This window comes from Chrysochloris asiatica, unplaced genomic scaffold, assembly GCF_000296735.1.
Source record: "Chrysochloris asiatica unplaced genomic scaffold, ChrAsi1.0 scaffold00020, whole genome shotgun sequence".
In the NCBI taxonomy this organism is placed as follows: Eukaryota; Metazoa; Chordata; class Mammalia; order Afrosoricida; family Chrysochloridae; genus Chrysochloris; species Chrysochloris asiatica.
The window spans coordinates 17,399,461-17,417,757 of record NW_006408538.1 but is presented as its reverse complement, the minus strand read 5'-3'; the positions used below and the strand labels follow the sequence as shown (position 1 = coordinate 17,417,757).

Genomic DNA, 18,297 nt, shown 5'->3' with positions numbered 1-18,297 from the left:
ACCCATCCGGTGACACCACAGAATAAAGGCCTGATGATGTGCTTTTTGTAAAGGTTATAGCCGAGACACCCTCTGGGGGCAGTTTCACTTATGGGTAACCATGAGTTAGAATTGACCTACCTCAGTAAATTTGGTTTTTGATTTTGTTATATGTTAAAAAGGAATCCTCTATACTCAAATGGAATCCTAGTGTGCTATTATCGGATAAACACTGGACTACTAACACCAGAGGCCCCTCAGAAACTCTACACAAGGTTGTTATTAAGTTGGAACCAACTCGATGGCACTTAGCAACAAGAACACACTCAAAAAGTTGGGAATCCACTCTTTACATAACTGAAACTGACATTTCATTTTGTAATGTTTGATTGAATGGAATGAAAACAAAATAAAAAATAAGGACTGGTCAACGTCATAGCTCCTTTCTCATTCTATTTCAGAAAAAATTTCAGAAATCCCAGAACAGATTTCAGAAATGACACACTGAGGTTAGCAGTGCTCAAAATCACTGTTGTTTAGATCTGAGATACTGCAGTCCCCAGTAACTGAATTTCATATGGCAGACTGTAGTGAGAGAAGAGCGCGCACGGGGCAGATACTCACGACCACAGTAGACATGAAAGCAGACACTGGGCTTTGTCAGACGATACACATAGTAGCCTCCGGGACAAGTCTTGATGTCCACCGTAGTGTTCCAGAGGCAGCAGTTCCCATTGAAGCTCGCACAGGCCTGCCGTTGCACAATGGCATCACCTTCTAATGGGTGGCTACCATTAAGCCAGATGGGTGCGTGGGTTCCACAGTGGTTTTCTGGTATGCAGAAGGTGGGCATGGCCTCTCCTGCCATGCCCGTGAAGCGGTACCACTCCCCATCCACGTGGTGGTCACAGAGAGGGGAATCTTGAGACTTATCCAATTGATGATCAGTGTTCCTCCACTCTTCATTCAGACTGATGTAAGCAGAACAAGGATCTAGGGTTGAAAAGGACACCCAGGACGTACCTTGTGATGTTTCAGATTAATTACAATGACCACACCCTCCATCCAACCACCTCCTGGGCCTTTCACGAAAGACATCATCAAAAAATCTCCAAAATAGCAGCTCAAGATTCTTCAAGTTCACTTAAACAACTTTCATAAATTCCCTTTACCAAATTATTTAGAAGCTATTGAAGAGTTAGTGTTAGCAACAGTCTAACATTTTTATTCACAGAACAAGAGACGGTAAGATTGTAGGCTCATAGAACTCTGTATTCCGCACACATTTAGAGTATTGTGTTCATATGTAGAGGCTATATTATATGAAAATAACGTACAAACTTGGTGTCTAGAGGAAACCAACTGGACTAGAAGGGGACCTAAAATGATTTACTGAGAAGAATTTGTGAACTAGAGTCTAGAGAAAAGAAGGCCAAAGATATACTTATCAGTCTTCGGCAATCTAGGACAGGAGGGTAAGGGGTTCTGTTACAAGGATGTCATGAACTCTGATGGCACAGGGCTTAAAGTGCTTGACTTCTATGTAAAAGGTTCATGGTTTGGAATCCACCTAAAGGCTCACAGTCTTGGAAGCCCTATGGGGCCCTTCTCCTCTCCTATGAGGTCACTTTGAGTCGGACTGCCTTGTTGTCAGTGGTTTGTAAGGTTTTGTTGTGGTTGCTGTTATAAGGATGAGAACAAATTGTTATGAGAAAGTATATTACTGTTCAGCCGTTTATTAAAGGGAGACTCTGTCTTACTGAGTGGGAATCTCCCCATCTTTGGAAGTATTCAAAAGTGCACTTGGATGGCCGTTTGTAAGGAAGGTTGCAGACAGATTTTTTTCTTAGTAAGGAAGCTTGCTTTGATAATGAATGTGCAAAGCTCATTCTACTGAAAGGGAAAAGGCCTCAGGGGCGACACATCAGCTGCTTTGAAATGCACAGTAGTGTGGCAAGCAGTTACAAAGATACTCTCAAAATGAATTTGGTATATATTCCACCAGCTTATTGACAATTGTTGTTATTAAGTGCCGTCGAATTGATTCAGACCCATAGCAACTCTGTATAGGGTTTCCAAACAGCAGCTGGTGAGCTTGAACCACTGATCTTGTAGTTCAAACGACTTTGCAGTCTGATGCATTAGCCCACAATGCCATACCAGGAATAGCATGACATTAAATAGATGCATAATTAATCACAGCATCACTATCATAGCCAAAATACTGCAAATTTATTTTAGCTTAATTTTTAGTGAAACGACACGGACAAATATTTCATCAAAAACATTTTAATGACTAAAGATACAAATATCCTCAATATCCACACTGCTATCTTCAACTTCAGGCAAACATTGAATTAATTTAGGTAAATTGTTCTTATGAAGAACAGGAAACCAAGAAATCTCAGAAAGGAATGCTATCTGAATACATGTGATTTAACACAGCACAGGCTATGAGCTGGAATCAGTTCGATGGGAAAGGGTTTGGTTTCAGATCGACTTTTAATCCAGAGGTCGGCTGTTTGAACCCACCAGCTGCCGTGCGGGAGAAAGATATAGTAGTGGGCTTCCATAAAGATTCCTGCCCTATGGGGCAGTTCTACTCTGTCCTTGGGTTGCTAGGAGTAGGAATCAACGGGGTGGCAATGGGTTTAGTAGTTATTTGGGGGGTAGGCAGAGGATCCCCTTTAGGGAGGATACATTTTGTAGATCTGGAATTTAATACTAGCAAATAGTACACAACGGATGTGGAGAGACCACGATCATAATACCTGAGTTGTTGAGAAAATGTTCTAGATTTCCTCAGTGTACACTTCAAATTCATGCATACTGCCTACACTACAGTCACATGTAGGCAAGGTATGGCTTAGTGTTAATGGTCCCAACAAGAATACAAGTTAGGGACGAGATGTAAGTAAAGTATTGCATTCATATCAATAATACAGTTGCAGGGTTGCTGTTGGCCAGGGCAACCCACTTCTATAGAATGCTTTTGAGGGCCCAGCTGAGCCCTAGACCATCATTTGATAGTCCTGGAGTGGAAGAAATGCCCTCCGACTAAACTCTCCCCTGTCAGAAGGAGAAATTTCCTCCCTGGTTCTTTGCAGCTGTAGCAAGATTGCAGGTCAATTTCACAGGTGATTATGAATTCATAGAAATATTTGGTTCATCTCCCTGGCTCTAAATTTACAAAAAATAGATATTCAATTTTTAATGGCTCCCCTCAATAACTATTTCTTGATTTATAAGTTTTCCCTTAAATTTGACTGTCATTTCTTGCACTAGTTGTAAAAGTTCACTTCCTCTCCTATTGTAGGGGAGATAGGGCATGATTTCTAAAATAATCAGCAGCAGATATTGGGAGAGTAGTAAAAGTTAAAGGAGCCTTGGGGGATCCATGGTTAAAGCACTTAACTGCTAACTGAAAGGTCAGGGGTTTGAGCCCATCAGCTGTTGGGGTGGGGGAGGGAGATATAGCAGTCTGCTTCAGTAAAGATGAACAGCCCTGAAAACCCAAGAGGGCAGCTCTGCTCAGTTCTACAGCGGGAATGAATTCAAATAGGTTTAAGCTTCGCATAATGGGTTTGGTTTGGGGTCTAAGCAAAGTTATCTGTAAGTCTACTTAAAAAAAACACAGCCACTTTAGATTTACAGAGAAAATAGTGTTTTAGAAAATAGAGACGATAGTACGGGGTTCCCATATACCCAGCTTTCAGTGTCCTCTATTATTATTCACATCATGTTTGCTGTTAATGAACATGATCATTCTTTAAGGCCGAGACTTGATTCAGATTTCCTTTGTTTTTACCTTATGTCTTTGTTACAGGAGCCCATTCACGGCTCTACAGTACATTTTAGTTTCTATGTCTTTCTAGGCTATCAAGTTTATTTTTATTTTTAATGTGAGGAATCAAATCAGGGCCAATTGAATATTGAGCTGCTACAAATGTCTAGGGAAGGTTCTCTTCCTCTTACACTCTTTCCAATTAGAACTTAAATTTTACTGAACAGAGAGAAAGAGAAATTTTTAATAACTGGAATGTAAACATTTCTTCTTTCCTTGTTGGCCAGTTTTGCATCTAGCCTGAGGACTGGGACTATTTAAGATTCATTCTATTTATTTAAAAGGTCTTATTTACAGATGTCAAGATGGAGAGATTTGGTTTGTCCAGATCTGTGCCTTTTATGAGAACAGAGTCCCCTGATTCATTCAAGAAGAAACACTGTACTGTATTCTAAAAATCAATATCTATATTTGTGTTGTTAAGTGCTGTCAAATTGGTTCAGATTTATAGTCACTCTGTATGTAGGAGTCCTGTGTGGCACTGTAGGACAAGCACTGGACTGTAAGATCAATTTGAACCACAAGGTTGGTGGCTCAAACTCAACAGCTGCTCCTCAGAAAACATATACAGGGTCACTATGAGTTGGAACTAACTCAACGGCGTTTAATAACATACATATACATTTTATATATATTTGGAGTCTTGATGTGATACTGTGGGTTAATGCACTGGGCTGCAAAGTCAGTTTGAACCGCAAGGTCAGAGGTTCAAGCTCACCAGCTGCTCCTTGGAAACCCTATACAGGGTGGCTACGGGTCTGAACTGACTCGATGTCATTTAAAAACAACAACAAAATATACATATTTGCTCTTGAAGTTGGAACTGGAAAAGTTCCTAGGATATAAAAGGGTTAAAATTTCTTTTATATGTACTCCAAGATATAGTAAGTTATTGGATATGGCACATAGATAGAAATTTTCAATACCCAGATGAGAGGTCAAATGGAACTTGTAACAGAAAATTCTCGGAAAACAGTTCTCTGAAAATAAGTTATCAGTGAATTCTTTGACACTACTCTACAACCAGTATCTAAGGGACTGACTTCTGGCACCAAAGCAAATTCCAACAACAAAAAGTGCATTGTGCTGAACACTTTGCTCAAGACTCACCCATTGTTAACGTTGGTGTGATGATGATAGAAAGGCAGCTGAGAAACAGAAATGGTACCATCCTTCTGGATCAGCCAGCAGTAACAGCCTGGAAAATCCTGTGAGTCCCAGTTTTCCGTCGTCCCCTTCTTTTTCAAGCACTTTTTAAAAAGGTCTCCAAGCTCTGATGAAGATAGGCTTTATCATGACAGGTAGGGTTGTGTCAGAGGAAGGGGATGACTGGGATAAGATTTCCATTGCTCTGCCCTTGACCCCAGATAGACACACTGCTTGATCCTGTCAACAGGTCATCCTCCTATTGTTTTCTCTCAAGAATTCCCTGCAGTGATACCTCCAGTATCTTATCCTGAAGGGAATTCTAAATGAGGGACATTCCTTCATGTCAAAATCCTGCTTTGTGATTTCTTGTAGGAGCTGACTTCATGGTATGGCATGGCATCAAGCCAAATGCTGGAAACAACTTGGTCAGAAGGCCAAGGAGTTTATAATAACACAAAAAGTAGTAAGGACAGGGCTGGAACAGGAACAATATTCTTCTGAACAAACTCAAGTCTGTTTTATTATGGTCTTTGGTCTCAAGACTTTCTAAAGAAGCAAGACTTAAATCTTTGTCTGCACCAATTCAAGCATTAATATCTTGGGTTTTCATAATGTGTTTCTTTCCTAAACTTTAAAATGGTTCATTGCTATTTATTTCATGAATCATCACACTAAGATAGGGGTGTTGTTGTTGTGTGTTGTCTACTTCTGTCATGGTTACAGCCTTTCAACACCTAAGGGACAATTCAACTCTGTCCTTTAGGGCCACTCCGAGTCAAACTTGACAGCAAAAAGTTAATCTTTATGGATGTAAACTGCCACATCTCTCTGGCTGAGTGGCTGGTGGGTTTGAACCACCAACCTTGGGTAAGCAGCTGAACTCTATAAAACTGTCGCATTATCAGGGCGCCTTAGCAAACCCATTGTCACCAAGTCATTCTGACTCACAGTGTACAACTGCCCCACAGAAGAAAGGAGTTGTTGTTAAGTGCCGTGGAGTTGATGTCGGCTCACAGCCACTCTCTGTAGGATAAGCACTGAACTACTAACCACAAGATTGGCAGCTCGAGCCCACCAACCACTTCTTGGAAACCCTACACAAGGTTGTTATGAGTCAAAACCAACTCCATGGCACTTAACAACAATAACACAGGGGTTCTGAGGAGTGGCTGGTGGGCTTGAATCATTGACCTGGTAGCTAGTAGTCCAGCGCTTACCCCACACCAGGACCCCAGAAGATAGGGGTGTTGTTGTTGTTATTAGTGCCATTGAGCAGATTGTCACTCATAGCGACTCTGTATAGGGTTTCTGAGGAGTGGCTGATGGACTTGAACTGCTGATCTTGTGGTCAGCAGGCCAGTGCTTATTCTACAGTGCTACACCAGAAGCACAGAAGATAGGGGTAACCGCTTAAACTTTGAAACTACTCATTAAAAGTCTATGGGGAAGTTTACTGGAGTGTCACTTTTAGACAAGAGGAAAACATGTGTCATCAGATACAGCCTTAGCGATGACAGGTTTGAAATTTGTGATGACCTGATGTTATAAGATGTTGAGGACCCCGGAGACTTAACAAGCCTTCATACTACAAGTAGCCCTGGTTGTGCAGTGAACGTTGATGGTTTGAAACCATCAGCTGCTTCTTGGGAGAAAGCTGTAACACAGTCTGCTTCTGTAAGGATTTACAGCCTTGGAAACCACATGGGGCAGTTCTAGTCTGTGCTGCAGTCACTGAGCTGGAATGACTGATGGCAGCAGATAAGACTGAAGACATCCCTGGGTGGTGCAGATGGTTGACGCTCCATGCTGCTAGCTGAAAGGTTGAAATATACCCAGAGGTACCTCAGAGGAAATGCCTGGTGATCGACAGCAGAAAAATCAGTCACTGAAAACCCTATAGAGCATAGTTCTCCTCTGACACACATAGGATTGACATGAGTTGGAATCGACTTGACAGCAATTGGTCAGTGCAAAAAATAATGTGAACACTTCCTCTTTCCGGCCCAGCCAGCGCGTCCACTGACGGCCACTCTCCTGTCACTCTCCGCCCCTACCTGAGTGAAGCGGGCCACGCTGCAGGCTGCCTTCTGTCTGGAGAACTTCTCTTCCCAGGTGGTGGAGCGATACAACAAGCTAGAGGTGGAAGTCAGGAATAGCAAAGAGCTCCTATTACAACCTGCGACCATCAGCAGGAATGAGAAGGAAAAGGTTCTGATTGAGGGCTCCATCAACTCTGTCCGAGTCAGCATCGCTGTGAAACAGGCTGATGAGATTGAGAAGATTTTATGACACAAATTCACGTGCTTCATGATGATGAGAGCAGAGAACTTCTTTATTCTTGGAAGGAAACCAGTGGAGGGGTACGACATTAGCATTCTGATCACCGACTTCCATACAGAGCAGATGTACAAACACTAGTTGGTGGACTTCATGATCCACTTCATGGAGGAGATCGTCAAGGAGATCAGTGAGCTGAAGCTGTCCATCAACGCCTGAGCGCCTATGGTGGCTGTGGAGTTCCTCAAGAATTTTTAAACCATGGATCACATGGCCTTCCCCGTTTCTCTGCAAAGGCGTCCTGGAGCTATTTCCCAGAGTGGCGGCAGGGGTGGCAGCAGCCAGCAACTGGAGTGGGGAGCTGGGTCAGGGTGGGCATGAGGGAGGGGTGTGGTGTGCTTGCTAGCTGGGCAAGAAAGCAGCAGCCGACCTGCCCCAGGGCCATAATTGCCTGCCCAGGCTGGCTTTTGATGTTCTCTCCCCTGGGCTGGACAGGTTTCTTTTAAAACATCTTGAAACTTTAAACTCTGTCCATGTAGGAAACTAACCTTTTGTGGGATTTTTTGCTTTTGTTTTTGTTTTTTTTGGAAACAAACAACTTTGAGTGACTGAATGGTCCCAGTGATTATACATTATTATTGGCTGTGGTCTTTTCCTTCCTATGTGGCCCCAGGTGGGGAGAGTGGGTGCAAACTCCAGTTTCTCTCCCCTGCCCTGTTAATTCCCAAGCCTTGTTGGGCCAAGTAGAAGCTGTGAGGACCCTCTGGTAGCTTCTAGCACTGTTTGGGGTCAAGGGCTGACTAGGTGGCTATGTAGGAGCTGGGGCCACTGTCTCCCCTCGTCTGTCAGTGTAGTTAGTGCCTGTATTGGAGGTGGGGAGGTGAATTCTCCACAGCTCCCTGGTGGGCAGGGGGAGCTGTACTTTTTCTTATCTGGTGGATCCTCCCCCCTTAATTAAAGTCTCTTCTTGCCCCTTTGGGGTTGCATGAGGGGAAAAAATAATGTGAAGAAGGATGAAAGGAAAAGTAGGGAAGGCGCCCCAACCCTCAATACTATACTGACCAAGATATCAGTGAAACTTGAATTATCCTTCCAGAATCTTCCCTTGACCTGATGTTCCACTTCTATTATTCCTGTTCTTTTTATTACATCCTACTTCTCCTCATCAAAAATCTAGTGACTGGAAAAGGGATACTGTCTTTGGGAAGTGCTTCCTAAACATGTCTTCAGTGTCAACGATGCAAATGATTCTTGTTCCCCCCCACCCCAGCTAAGTGGTTCAGTTCAATTAAACCAGTATTAGTGCTTTTGGAAAGGAGCTCTGGTAGTGTAGTGGTTATAAATCGGGCTGTGAACCTTAAGGTCAGCAGTTCGAAACTACCAGCTGTTCCGCAGGAGAAAGATGATCTTTCTGCTCCTGTAAAGATTTACAGCCTTGGAAACCCTGTACAGGGTCGCTATGGATTGGAACCGACTCCACGGCATGTAACAACAACACAACAAGTGTTTTTGGAGCCAGGTGCCACACCACTCTTGAGTTTTTGACAATGCATAAAACATAGTCACTGCCACATTGGTCTACCGATAAGGGGAGATTAGATTAAGTGCTGTCGAGTCGATTCTGACCCATAGCTACCCCGAACAGGCTTTCAGAGACTGTAAATCTTTATGGGACCAGAAAGCCTCATCTTTCTCCTGTGGAACAGCTGGTAGTTTCGAACTTCTGACCCTAAGGTTCACAGCCCGATTTGTAACCACTATGCTACCAGAGCTCCTTAGTGATAATGGGAAGTGGGGGGAAAACAGCAATGAAGTTGTAACTAAGTCTGACCACGTTCAATAGACTCCTGTCAACCTGGGTTGAGACCTGGTTGGCCAGCAGTATGGCGAGATCTGGGGACTCCTGGGCCCAGAGATGGGGACATGGCCACAGAGGACTAGAGAGGAGAGTGAAGCATTCAGCTGATATGAAGTGAGGGGAGATGCACAAGAACACTCATACTTGCAGATAGTACCCATTTGACCTGGCTTCAAGGGCTGATCAGAACTTGACTAGAGGAAGACAGAAGAGGAAAAAAGAGTAATCTGATACAATTTGATGAACTTGACCTATACTTATGGATGTAGTAGCTCAAAAGAGGGAACAAATCTTTACAGTGAGGATCACTCTCACCCCTTTGGTACACAGGGTTGACAGGGATGGGCAACGTAGATATTCGCTCCCCAAAATTGAGGGAGGGGGTGCTACAAAGGCAAGAAGTGATTCACTTACAAGCTTTCATGAGGGAGCCTAGTTCCAGAGGGTGTGGGGGAATGTGGAATCTCCGCTGAGTGATTTCCAACCTGTCTGGACTAGGCCAATGAAAGAAGATGGGGATAAGACTCTTGTAGTTCAATAGTGAATAATTGCTATCAGGACTGACTGTGACGGTTGGAAATGTAAATGTAAAGGTAGACATTTTGTAACAAAAGGAGGGGAATAGTTGATTTTGCAGTTCAGGAGTGGAGGTCCCTGGGACCATCAAGGGACAAGAGCAGAGTGTGGGACCCTATCCAGAGAAGGGTGATGCCAGAGATGGAGGCAGAGACGCAGAGACGATGACATGGGGAGATGGAGCGGCTGGGGACTCTGGACTCAGGGAGGGAGAGGGGCTGTGTGCTGATGGCCAGGGGGCAGGATTGTGGGGTATACCCTTTGGTTGTTTGATGATGCATGGAGGGGATTGTAATCATTGCAATGCAATGAAATATGATAGGATGAATGTAAAGTTGATGTGCTCCCATGTAAACTATCACTCAGTTCACAATAAAAAGTTAAAAAACAAAACAAAACATGGTCACTGCAAGCAAGGGGCTCCCGTTGATCTAACCTGGTCTTTAGCTCTGTTAGCATTAATGGAGTGGCACACAGTTGATGCCGTTGCCGTTGATCACTGGCTTAGTAAGTTGCAGTTTTGATTGCACTAATGGAGGCTCTGGGATTGGTCAGCTGCCTCACTTCAGGGGCTGTGCTGCTAAGCGCCAGGATTCTGAATAGAAAAAAATAACCCCCCGCCATTTCCTGTTTCTGAGAAACCATTTGAGAGCTTCTTGTGTGTGCAGGGCAGCGGAGGGCGTGTGTGGGGGAGATAAACCCAGGTTTGATGCTGTCAGGGTTGATTGCTGAGAGTCAAGGACTTCTACCAGATAGCCTTTTGGGTCTGTAAACAAGCATTCCCAGGTTGGTAGGATTTTTTTCCCCCTTATCTTGGTGTTTTTCTTTTTACCCTGTCATTTTTAACTTTTTATGATGAAAAATATCGAATATATACAAAAGTAGAGAGAATGAGAAGGCTTGCTTCAGCAATTAGTGACAATTTGTCACTCATTTTTTCGCTAGCAAGCATTTCTGACACATGGTGTTTCTTTTATACATCAGCACAACGTCATGACAACTATGAAAAAAATAATTCCTTAAAGTGTCATTTACAGCCTCGGAAACCCTATACTATGAGTTGGAACCAGCTCTGCGGCACATCACTACCACCACCATCATTTAATTGGCCAATTGGCCATATTTAAATTTCCCCAAGAGTTTTTTTTTTTTTCAATGTCAGGATTCAAACAAGATCCAGACTTTGAATTTGTTTGCGCCTCTTAAATTTCTTTGGATCAATGTGGCACTTCCTCCCCTCACCCCCCCACCCCCGCCCACATGCCATCTGTTGAAATAGTCCAGTCTAACCGAATGCCTCACATTCTGATTTGACTTCTTTGTGGGGTCTTTGGCACCCTCCCTCTCCTGTAGTTCATGGAAAGTCTTGTCCAAATTTCCTAACTTTTAAAAGTATGTGCTACTAGAATTTAAATGTACGAGTATGTGGTGGGCGTGGAGGAATTTAGTGGATAGGGCGCAATGCTGGAAATAGATGGATAAACTAGCCTGCTGCTCAGGAGGTCTGAGCTGGAATAACGTTTTGAGAGCTGTCAACACAACTTGGATGAGATCATCCAGGGAAAATGGGGCTGCTAGGAGTTGGAATTACTGGACAAATGGTTTTTATTTCATGTGCATACCATTACACCTAGAGTCCTGGTGTGGCACTGTAGGTTACCACGTTGGACTGTAAGGTCAGTTTGAACTGCAAGGTCGGCAGTTCATACTCACCAGTTAGTTGCTCCTTGGAAGCCCTATACAGGGTCGTTACGAGTTAGAACCAAATTGATGGCCCTTAATAACAGCAACCATTACACCTGACAAGCAAGGTGCATTGGTAGAATGAGACATGATTTCTGATTACAGTTTTCCTTTGATTTGCCATCTTCACCATACTCATTCATATTACCAACCCTCCAGGCCCTTTGCAGGATTCTTTGATCACGGAATTCACAGGTAAGCTGTGCTTCACTTCTCTTGAAAGCAATATTTTGACTGGCTCATTGGATCGAGTCAGAATCACCAGGAGAACTTGTGAAAACAGATTGCTGGCCCCACTTCTGATGAACTTGGATTTGCAATAGTCCCCAGGAGATCCTAAGCTATTGGCCCAGGGACGATACTTTCAGAAACCTTTGCTTTTTCCAGTCTAACAGTCTATGACTGCAAATACACGACATTCTGGAGGGAGCAGTCAGCAGATCAGTAGTTGTTACGTAGGAAGTGGGAAGGAGTAAGTGGAGCACAGGGCATTTTTAGGGCAAACGATTCTGTGAGACATTTGTCAACATCTTTAGGACAGAGAAATACAGAGGGGAACCCTAATGTAAACTACGGAGTCCTGGGGTGGCGCTGTGAGCTAATGCGTCAGACTGCAAAGTTTGAACTGCAAGGTCGGTGGTTCAAGCTCACCAGCTGCTCCTTGGAAACCCGGAACAGGGCCGCTATGGGTCGGAATTGACTTGACGACATTTAACAACAACAATGTAAACTACAGACTTCAGTTAATAATAAAAAGCAAACACGTTGTCGTCAATGTGAACTCATAGCTATCCTATAGGAGTGGAATGGCCCCACAGGGTTCCAAGGCTGGTATCTTCATGGAAGCAGACTGTCACACCATTCCCCAGTGGAGCAGTTGGTGGGCTCGAACCACTGACCTTTCAGTTAGCAGCCCAGTGCTTAATCACTGCACCACCAGGCCTCAAGTTAATAACCAACCCTCGGTATTTGTTCATTAATTGTAACATCACAGGCATGCCAGATGTTAATGAGGAATAATATGTAGCGGGAAGGGGAATGTAAGAACTCTACTTTTGGTATGATTTTTTCTGTAAAACTGTCCTAAAAAGTACTATTAAAATAAAAATGTTGCTGTGATATGCCATCAAGTTCATTCCAACTCATAGCAACCCTTTATAGGGTCTCGGAGGAGTGGCTAGTGGGTTTGAACCGCCAACTTTGCAGTTAGGATTCCAGTGTTTAACCTATAGCACCCCACCAGGACTACAAAAACGGATTAGGGCAACCCCGTATAGGGTTTCGGAGGAGTGGCTGGTGACCTTGTGATTCAAACTGACTTTGTAGTCCAGTGTATTATCCCATAGCACCATATCAGGACTCCAGAAATGGATTTGAGAAAGCGAATTTTTTAAAAAGTCTGATTCCTTAGCAAAGCTGTATTAACTAAACTCAGTAATGGATTTAATATTATTTTAGTGAGAATCCACCGTGCTTTATAATAGCCTTTATATTGTTAGAGGCAGGAATCATGTTTTTTAAAAAACATTTTTTTTATTGTGAACTGAGTAAGTTTACATAGGAGAACATCAGCTTTACCCCATGGTTTCATTGCAATGATTACAATCTCCTCCGGGCATCGTCATTCAACAGTATTTGCCTTCATTCCCTCTGTGGTTTTTTGTTGTTGTTGGGGGTGGGTGAATGTACACAAAATCTCAGGAATATATAATAATTTAAACAACCAAATGGCACATTCTGCAAGCCTGCCTCCTGGCTGCCAACACTCAGTCCCTTTCTTTCCATGAGTCAAGAGTCCTCAGCTGCTCCCTCTCTCCATGTCCCCATCTTTGCCTCCATCTCTGGTGTTGCTGCTTCTCTGGATACGGTCCAACAAGGAATCATGTTTGAATTTTCCTTAAAAAACAAAACAAAACAAAAAACCCCTGCAAGGCTTAGCAAGATGTCATAGAACTACGTAGAGTAGTAACACCTTCAATCTTTCCTTCTCACATCTCATGAGTGTATCTCAGGGTGCTTTGGGCTAGGCTTCTGTAGGAGGCAGAACCATAGGAATGGGTTACATTGCCTTGTTACATTGCCTCCCGCTGCACTCAATGTAATTAGACATTTCATATATACCTCTCGATATAGCCCTTTACTGATCTTGGCAGCATGTAATGTTTTCATGTTTGGAAATTGCTATAGATTTTGTACAAACACTTAAAGTAACAAGTATTTAATCTTGGTCCATTGGTGGTCAAGTCTCTGAAACTTGGGAGACCACCCTGGACAGCCTGGCTCTCTGATGGAAGGGGCACTGGTCCTGTAGGAGGGGAGCTGGGGATGCCAACCTCAGGGCGTCCCTGGATGGCACAAGCGGAGGCATTCAGCTCTTGGTTCTCTGGGAAACTCCTGATCATTTTAGGCTCAGGAAGAATGAATAAGATGCCTGATTTGAAAACTCGGCTCTAGGCACAAGCTTAATTTGATAGTGGTATTTTTATAGAAAATGAACTTAGAAGTAAAAAGCTTTCTACTTTGAATCACAGAAAAATATCTTTTGTTAGTTTTAAAGAATGAGATGCTTTTGTTCAAAAATTGAATAAGTATTTATTGTTCCAGAAGGTACATTGCTTTTTATACATATTTCATAAATGATACAGGATTTTACACATGTTCAGTATTTTGCTATTTGTTTAAAGGGCTTTTCTCCACACCCTCCCTCCCTGGCCTCCCACACGGCCCCGAAAGGATTAGCTCATTGCACTGTGCTGTTTCTTCTTAAAAACCCTGCACAAACAGGATAAATGGTTTAAAAATAATTCATACAACTTAAAAAACAAAAACCGAGGGAGGAGTTGGCTGAGTGGGGTGGGGGCTGGGGCAGGAGGTGGAGCCATGCACCCTTTCATTCCATTATGCCGCGGGAGGTGTGGTGGCAGGAGCAGCAGCAGCAATCCTGGCTGCCCTTCAACCTCTGGCAAGGCACCCGGGTTCTGGCTTTGTCATTTAAAGTGTTTCTTTTCACACGTACTGATCCCAAAGGTGGAAGAAAAAGAGAAAGGAAACTCTTGCCCCAAGGAGGGATGAATCATGCGAAAGCAGTTTGTCTGGCAAGCCCCACTGTCCTTCCATCCTGCCCCACTGTAGTTAAAAACAGGATACCAGACACAGACCCCTTTGACTCTTCAGATGCAGATGTTATCTGGAAATATGGTAGAAAACATTTTGAAAGAGTAAAAGAGTTAAGTCTTCTCTCAGTTGAAGATAAGAAAAAAATAGGGTGGAGAAGGTAGGCCGGAGTAAGTCATAGAAATGTATTCCTGTATAAAGAGAAATCGCACCCTTTGAGATCCACACACTTGATTTAAAACTACACAAGTGGTGGCGGTGGCAGGGCTCACAAACAAGGTGGAAGTGTGTGTCCTTTGGGATTAAGGAAGTCTCCAGACAAGGCAGTGCCATCTGGGTGGCCTGGAATGCTATCACAAAAGCAGATTAACAGCAATGAAATGATTCTGGTTCTGAAATGGCTACAGAGCCATGATTTTAGCCAATTTGTAAACCTCACATCTTCCTGATTTGGTAATTCGGCTGAACACTCCCCCTCTGATTTGAGAGTTAGAAGGGTCAGGGGGATGGTATCAACGGGAAAGGTAAATAAAGGAGGGAAAGGATTCCCCCCTCTTAAAGATTAATTAGTAAAAAACAAAGCAAAACAAAACTTCATGCAGTATTGCCAATGATTTCTAGATATTGACCCAGAGCACTGGGCTATATAGACATTTAAGAAGGTATTAAGGGATAATCCAAAGTGTCAATTACCAGTCATCAGTTGGTTCCAATTATCATGGATAAAATTAGTGTAATCAACAGGCATACGTGGTCAGCAAAGGGGCACAGATGGGAGAGATTCCTGGTAATCGCAGAGACCGGGTCCAGTCTAAAATCACTGCGAATGATACGAGCTGGCTACCCACATACGAAGGAGCTTCAAAAAGTTCATGAAAAAATGGAATTAAAAGATAATGGAATTTTTCCATGAACTTTTCAAAGCCTGTCATAGCTTGTGGATATGCTTTCCTGTTATATTTATTTACTCCCGTGTCAAAAATAAGAAAAGTTAAATAACAAAAATTAGAGCTGACCGGGGTGCTGGTGTGGTATTGTTTTGCTGACCCTGCGAAGAAAGTGCAAGAAACAGACACCCCCAGCATCATTTTCTCTACAAATCTCCCAACTATAGAACAGCATCATTTTCATCCAGAAATTCAGATGCTTGATTAAGACAATATTCACTAAGCCCTTTGAGACTTATATTCCACAATGCCTGATCCTCAGATTTTAGCATTCTTTTACCCACTAAGTTCCTTTTGATTTTTTTTTTTTTTTTTAATTCAAGGTAAAAACTCTCCACCCCCATATACCTCCCAGCTTCCACCTGCAAGGCTTTAATTACAAAGGCAAGAGTTACAAACAGGTGCTCTTTCTGCCGGGATTCGAGGGCTCTCTGCAGATCAGTCTTTGTCGCCAATTTGTCGTAGGGGCAGATGTACTTGTAATGGGTCTCTCAGTCTCTTAAGGTCCATTTCTGCCTAAAATAGAAACAAAAGGTCAGACAAACTGCTTAATAAAGCTTCTAATGATGTTACTGTATTCTGAGAAAAACTGGTACCAGAGCTGTGAGCTAGAAAGATCGTCTCAGTTAAATGCACAATAAGAATGCCTAAGAAGACAAACACTGGACCTCTAACTGCAAGGTTGTGTCCTCTAGACAAGACATTGTGCAGACCCCTCATTAATGTTCAGAAACCCAATGCAGGATCACTATGAGTAGGAACTGACTTGATGCACTAACAACAAGCACATAATTCTTTAGTTATAGAAGATTTATCTTTATTCTTGCAAAACTTACCTGAGCAATTGCATCCTTGAGTTGATTATATTTCTCTAGGTCAAAACGTGACTTTTTGGCTCCTTTATGGAAAAATAGTAAGTATTGTCTGTCTCTGGCTTCTGGATAAACATATTCCTACAAAAATGAAGGAGAAAGTGAATTATTAGGATAAGCATTAGCCTGCTAAGTGCAAGGCTGGCAGTTCAAACCTACCACCTGCTCTAGGAAACCCTATACAGGGTCGCTGTGAGCTGGAACCAGCTTGGTGGAACACTACAACAATAAACAATACAATATATACGACATAAACATTCACTAACTATTGGTTAGATTCAACACATAAGCACACATATAAAGACATAGTGTCTTTAATATGCTATGCTAAATGCTTATTTATTTTTAAAATTTTCTTGGGGACTATATATGGAAGAACACACACATGAAAACATCCATCACAATGAGTCCATCACATAAGGAACACCCTAATCAGCACTAGACAGGAAAGCAGAATTAGATCAGTGCTTAGACACTTCTCTCCTGCACATAGTTTTTATGCTATTTTTACATATTTCCTACTCAAGTACCCATCTCTAAGCGCCACAGTTTCACTTTACCTGTGTTTTTAATTTATAAAAATGGAATACAATATATTTTGTCTCTAGCTACTTTGACTCAGTGTTATGTTTTTAAGATTCATCTGTTGGGTGGAGTTGTTACCTATTTATTTAGCTGTATTATATAGTACTATATAAGGAAGATCGTAGAAGAATTGATGTCTTTGAGTTGTGGTGTTGGAGGAGAATACTGAAAGTGCCATGGACTGCCAAAAGAACCAATAGATCTGTTTTGGAAGAAGTGCAGCCAGAGTGCTCCTTGGAGGCCAGGATGGCTAAGCTTCGTCTCTCCTACTGTGAACATATTGTCCGGAGGAAACAATCGTTGGAGAAGGATGTCATGCTGAGTAAGGTGGAGGGTCAGAGAAAAAGAGGAAGACCCCCAACGAGATGGATCAGCCAGGTGGCATCATTGATGGACTCAGGTGTGGCAGCGGTAGTGAGGTTGGCCCAGGATCGGACATTGTTTCGCTCTGCTGTGCATGGGGTCGCTATGAGTCGGTTCCGACTCGATGGCACCTGACAACAACAACAACATATAGTCTGGAGTCCTGGTGTGGCGCTGTGGGTTAAGGTGCGAGACTGTAAAGCCAGTTGAACTGCAAGGTTGGCGGTTCAAATTCACCAGCTGCTCCTTGGAAACCCTGTACAGGGTCGCTATGGGTCAGAATCAACTCGATGGCACTTAATAACAAACAACATGCATACTATAGTCTGGGAGTGTGGTAGCTCCAGACAGTGAACACTAGACTGTGAACCACAAGGTCTGTGGTTCGAGCCCACCAGCTCGGCAGAAGAAAGATGAGACTTTCTGCTTCCACAATGATTTAAAGCCTCAGGAACCCTATATAGGGTTGCTATGAGTTGGAACTGACTTGATGGTACTTAACTACAATGATGTTATATAGTCTGGAGTTGTGGTGCGGCACTGTAGGATAGGCACTGGATTGCTGACTGTAAGGTCGGTGGTTCAAACCCACCAGCTGCTCCCTGAAGGGCCTGGCAATAAGCTTTTGAAAGGTTACAGCCTGAAAACCCATCAACAACACAATTCAACTTCAATATACACGGGGTCTTGGAACTGACTCAATCGTGACTGATTTGGTTTGACTTAAGGAGCATTTTAAACAATTTTTTCCTGATTCTCTACCTTCTTGTTGTTAAGTGTCTTTGAGTTGGTTCCAACTCATAGCGACCCTGTACAGCATTTCCGAGGAGCAGCTGGTGAGCTTGAAACGCTGACCCTGTGGTTCAAACTGACCTTATGTTCCAGCGCATTAACCAGCAGCGCCACACCAGAATTCTCTACTTGCTCCCCACAAATTTTAATAATACTGTTTATGTAGGATCAAAATCCATTGTAATATCCAAGATGTGT

General features: G+C 43.0%; 2 protein-coding genes and 1 pseudogene across 3 annotated transcripts in view; 1 reads left to right on the top strand and 2 right to left on the bottom strand.

The window, feature by feature from the left end:
• OIT3 (oncoprotein induced transcript 3) overlaps positions 1-4,994 on the bottom strand; it is a 33,219-nt gene extending 28,225 nt beyond the window's left edge. The window contains exons 1-2 of the mRNA XM_006837469.1: positions 4,949-4,994; positions 604-993 (exon numbers count right to left, since the gene is read on the bottom strand). Of these exons, the coding sequence (XP_006837532.1) occupies positions 604-993; positions 4,949-4,994 (436 nt within the window). The remainder of the gene's footprint in view (positions 1-603; positions 994-4,948) is intronic.
• Positions 4,995-5,117: 123 nt separating this feature from the next.
• Positions 5,118-7,507, top strand: LOC102838292 (annotated as a pseudogene).
• Positions 7,508-15,925: 8,418 nt separating this feature from the next.
• The window catches only part of MCU (mitochondrial calcium uniporter), a 240,822-nt gene continuing 238,450 nt past the window's right edge, over positions 15,926-18,297 (bottom strand). For both annotated transcript variants that reach the window (XM_006835879.1, XM_006835878.1), the window contains 2 exons: positions 16,324-16,440; positions 15,926-16,003 (listed from right to left, as the gene is read on the bottom strand). In XM_006835879.1, coding sequence (XP_006835942.1) covers positions 15,926-16,003; positions 16,324-16,440 — 195 coding nt within the window. The remainder of the gene's footprint in view (positions 16,004-16,323; positions 16,441-18,297) is intronic.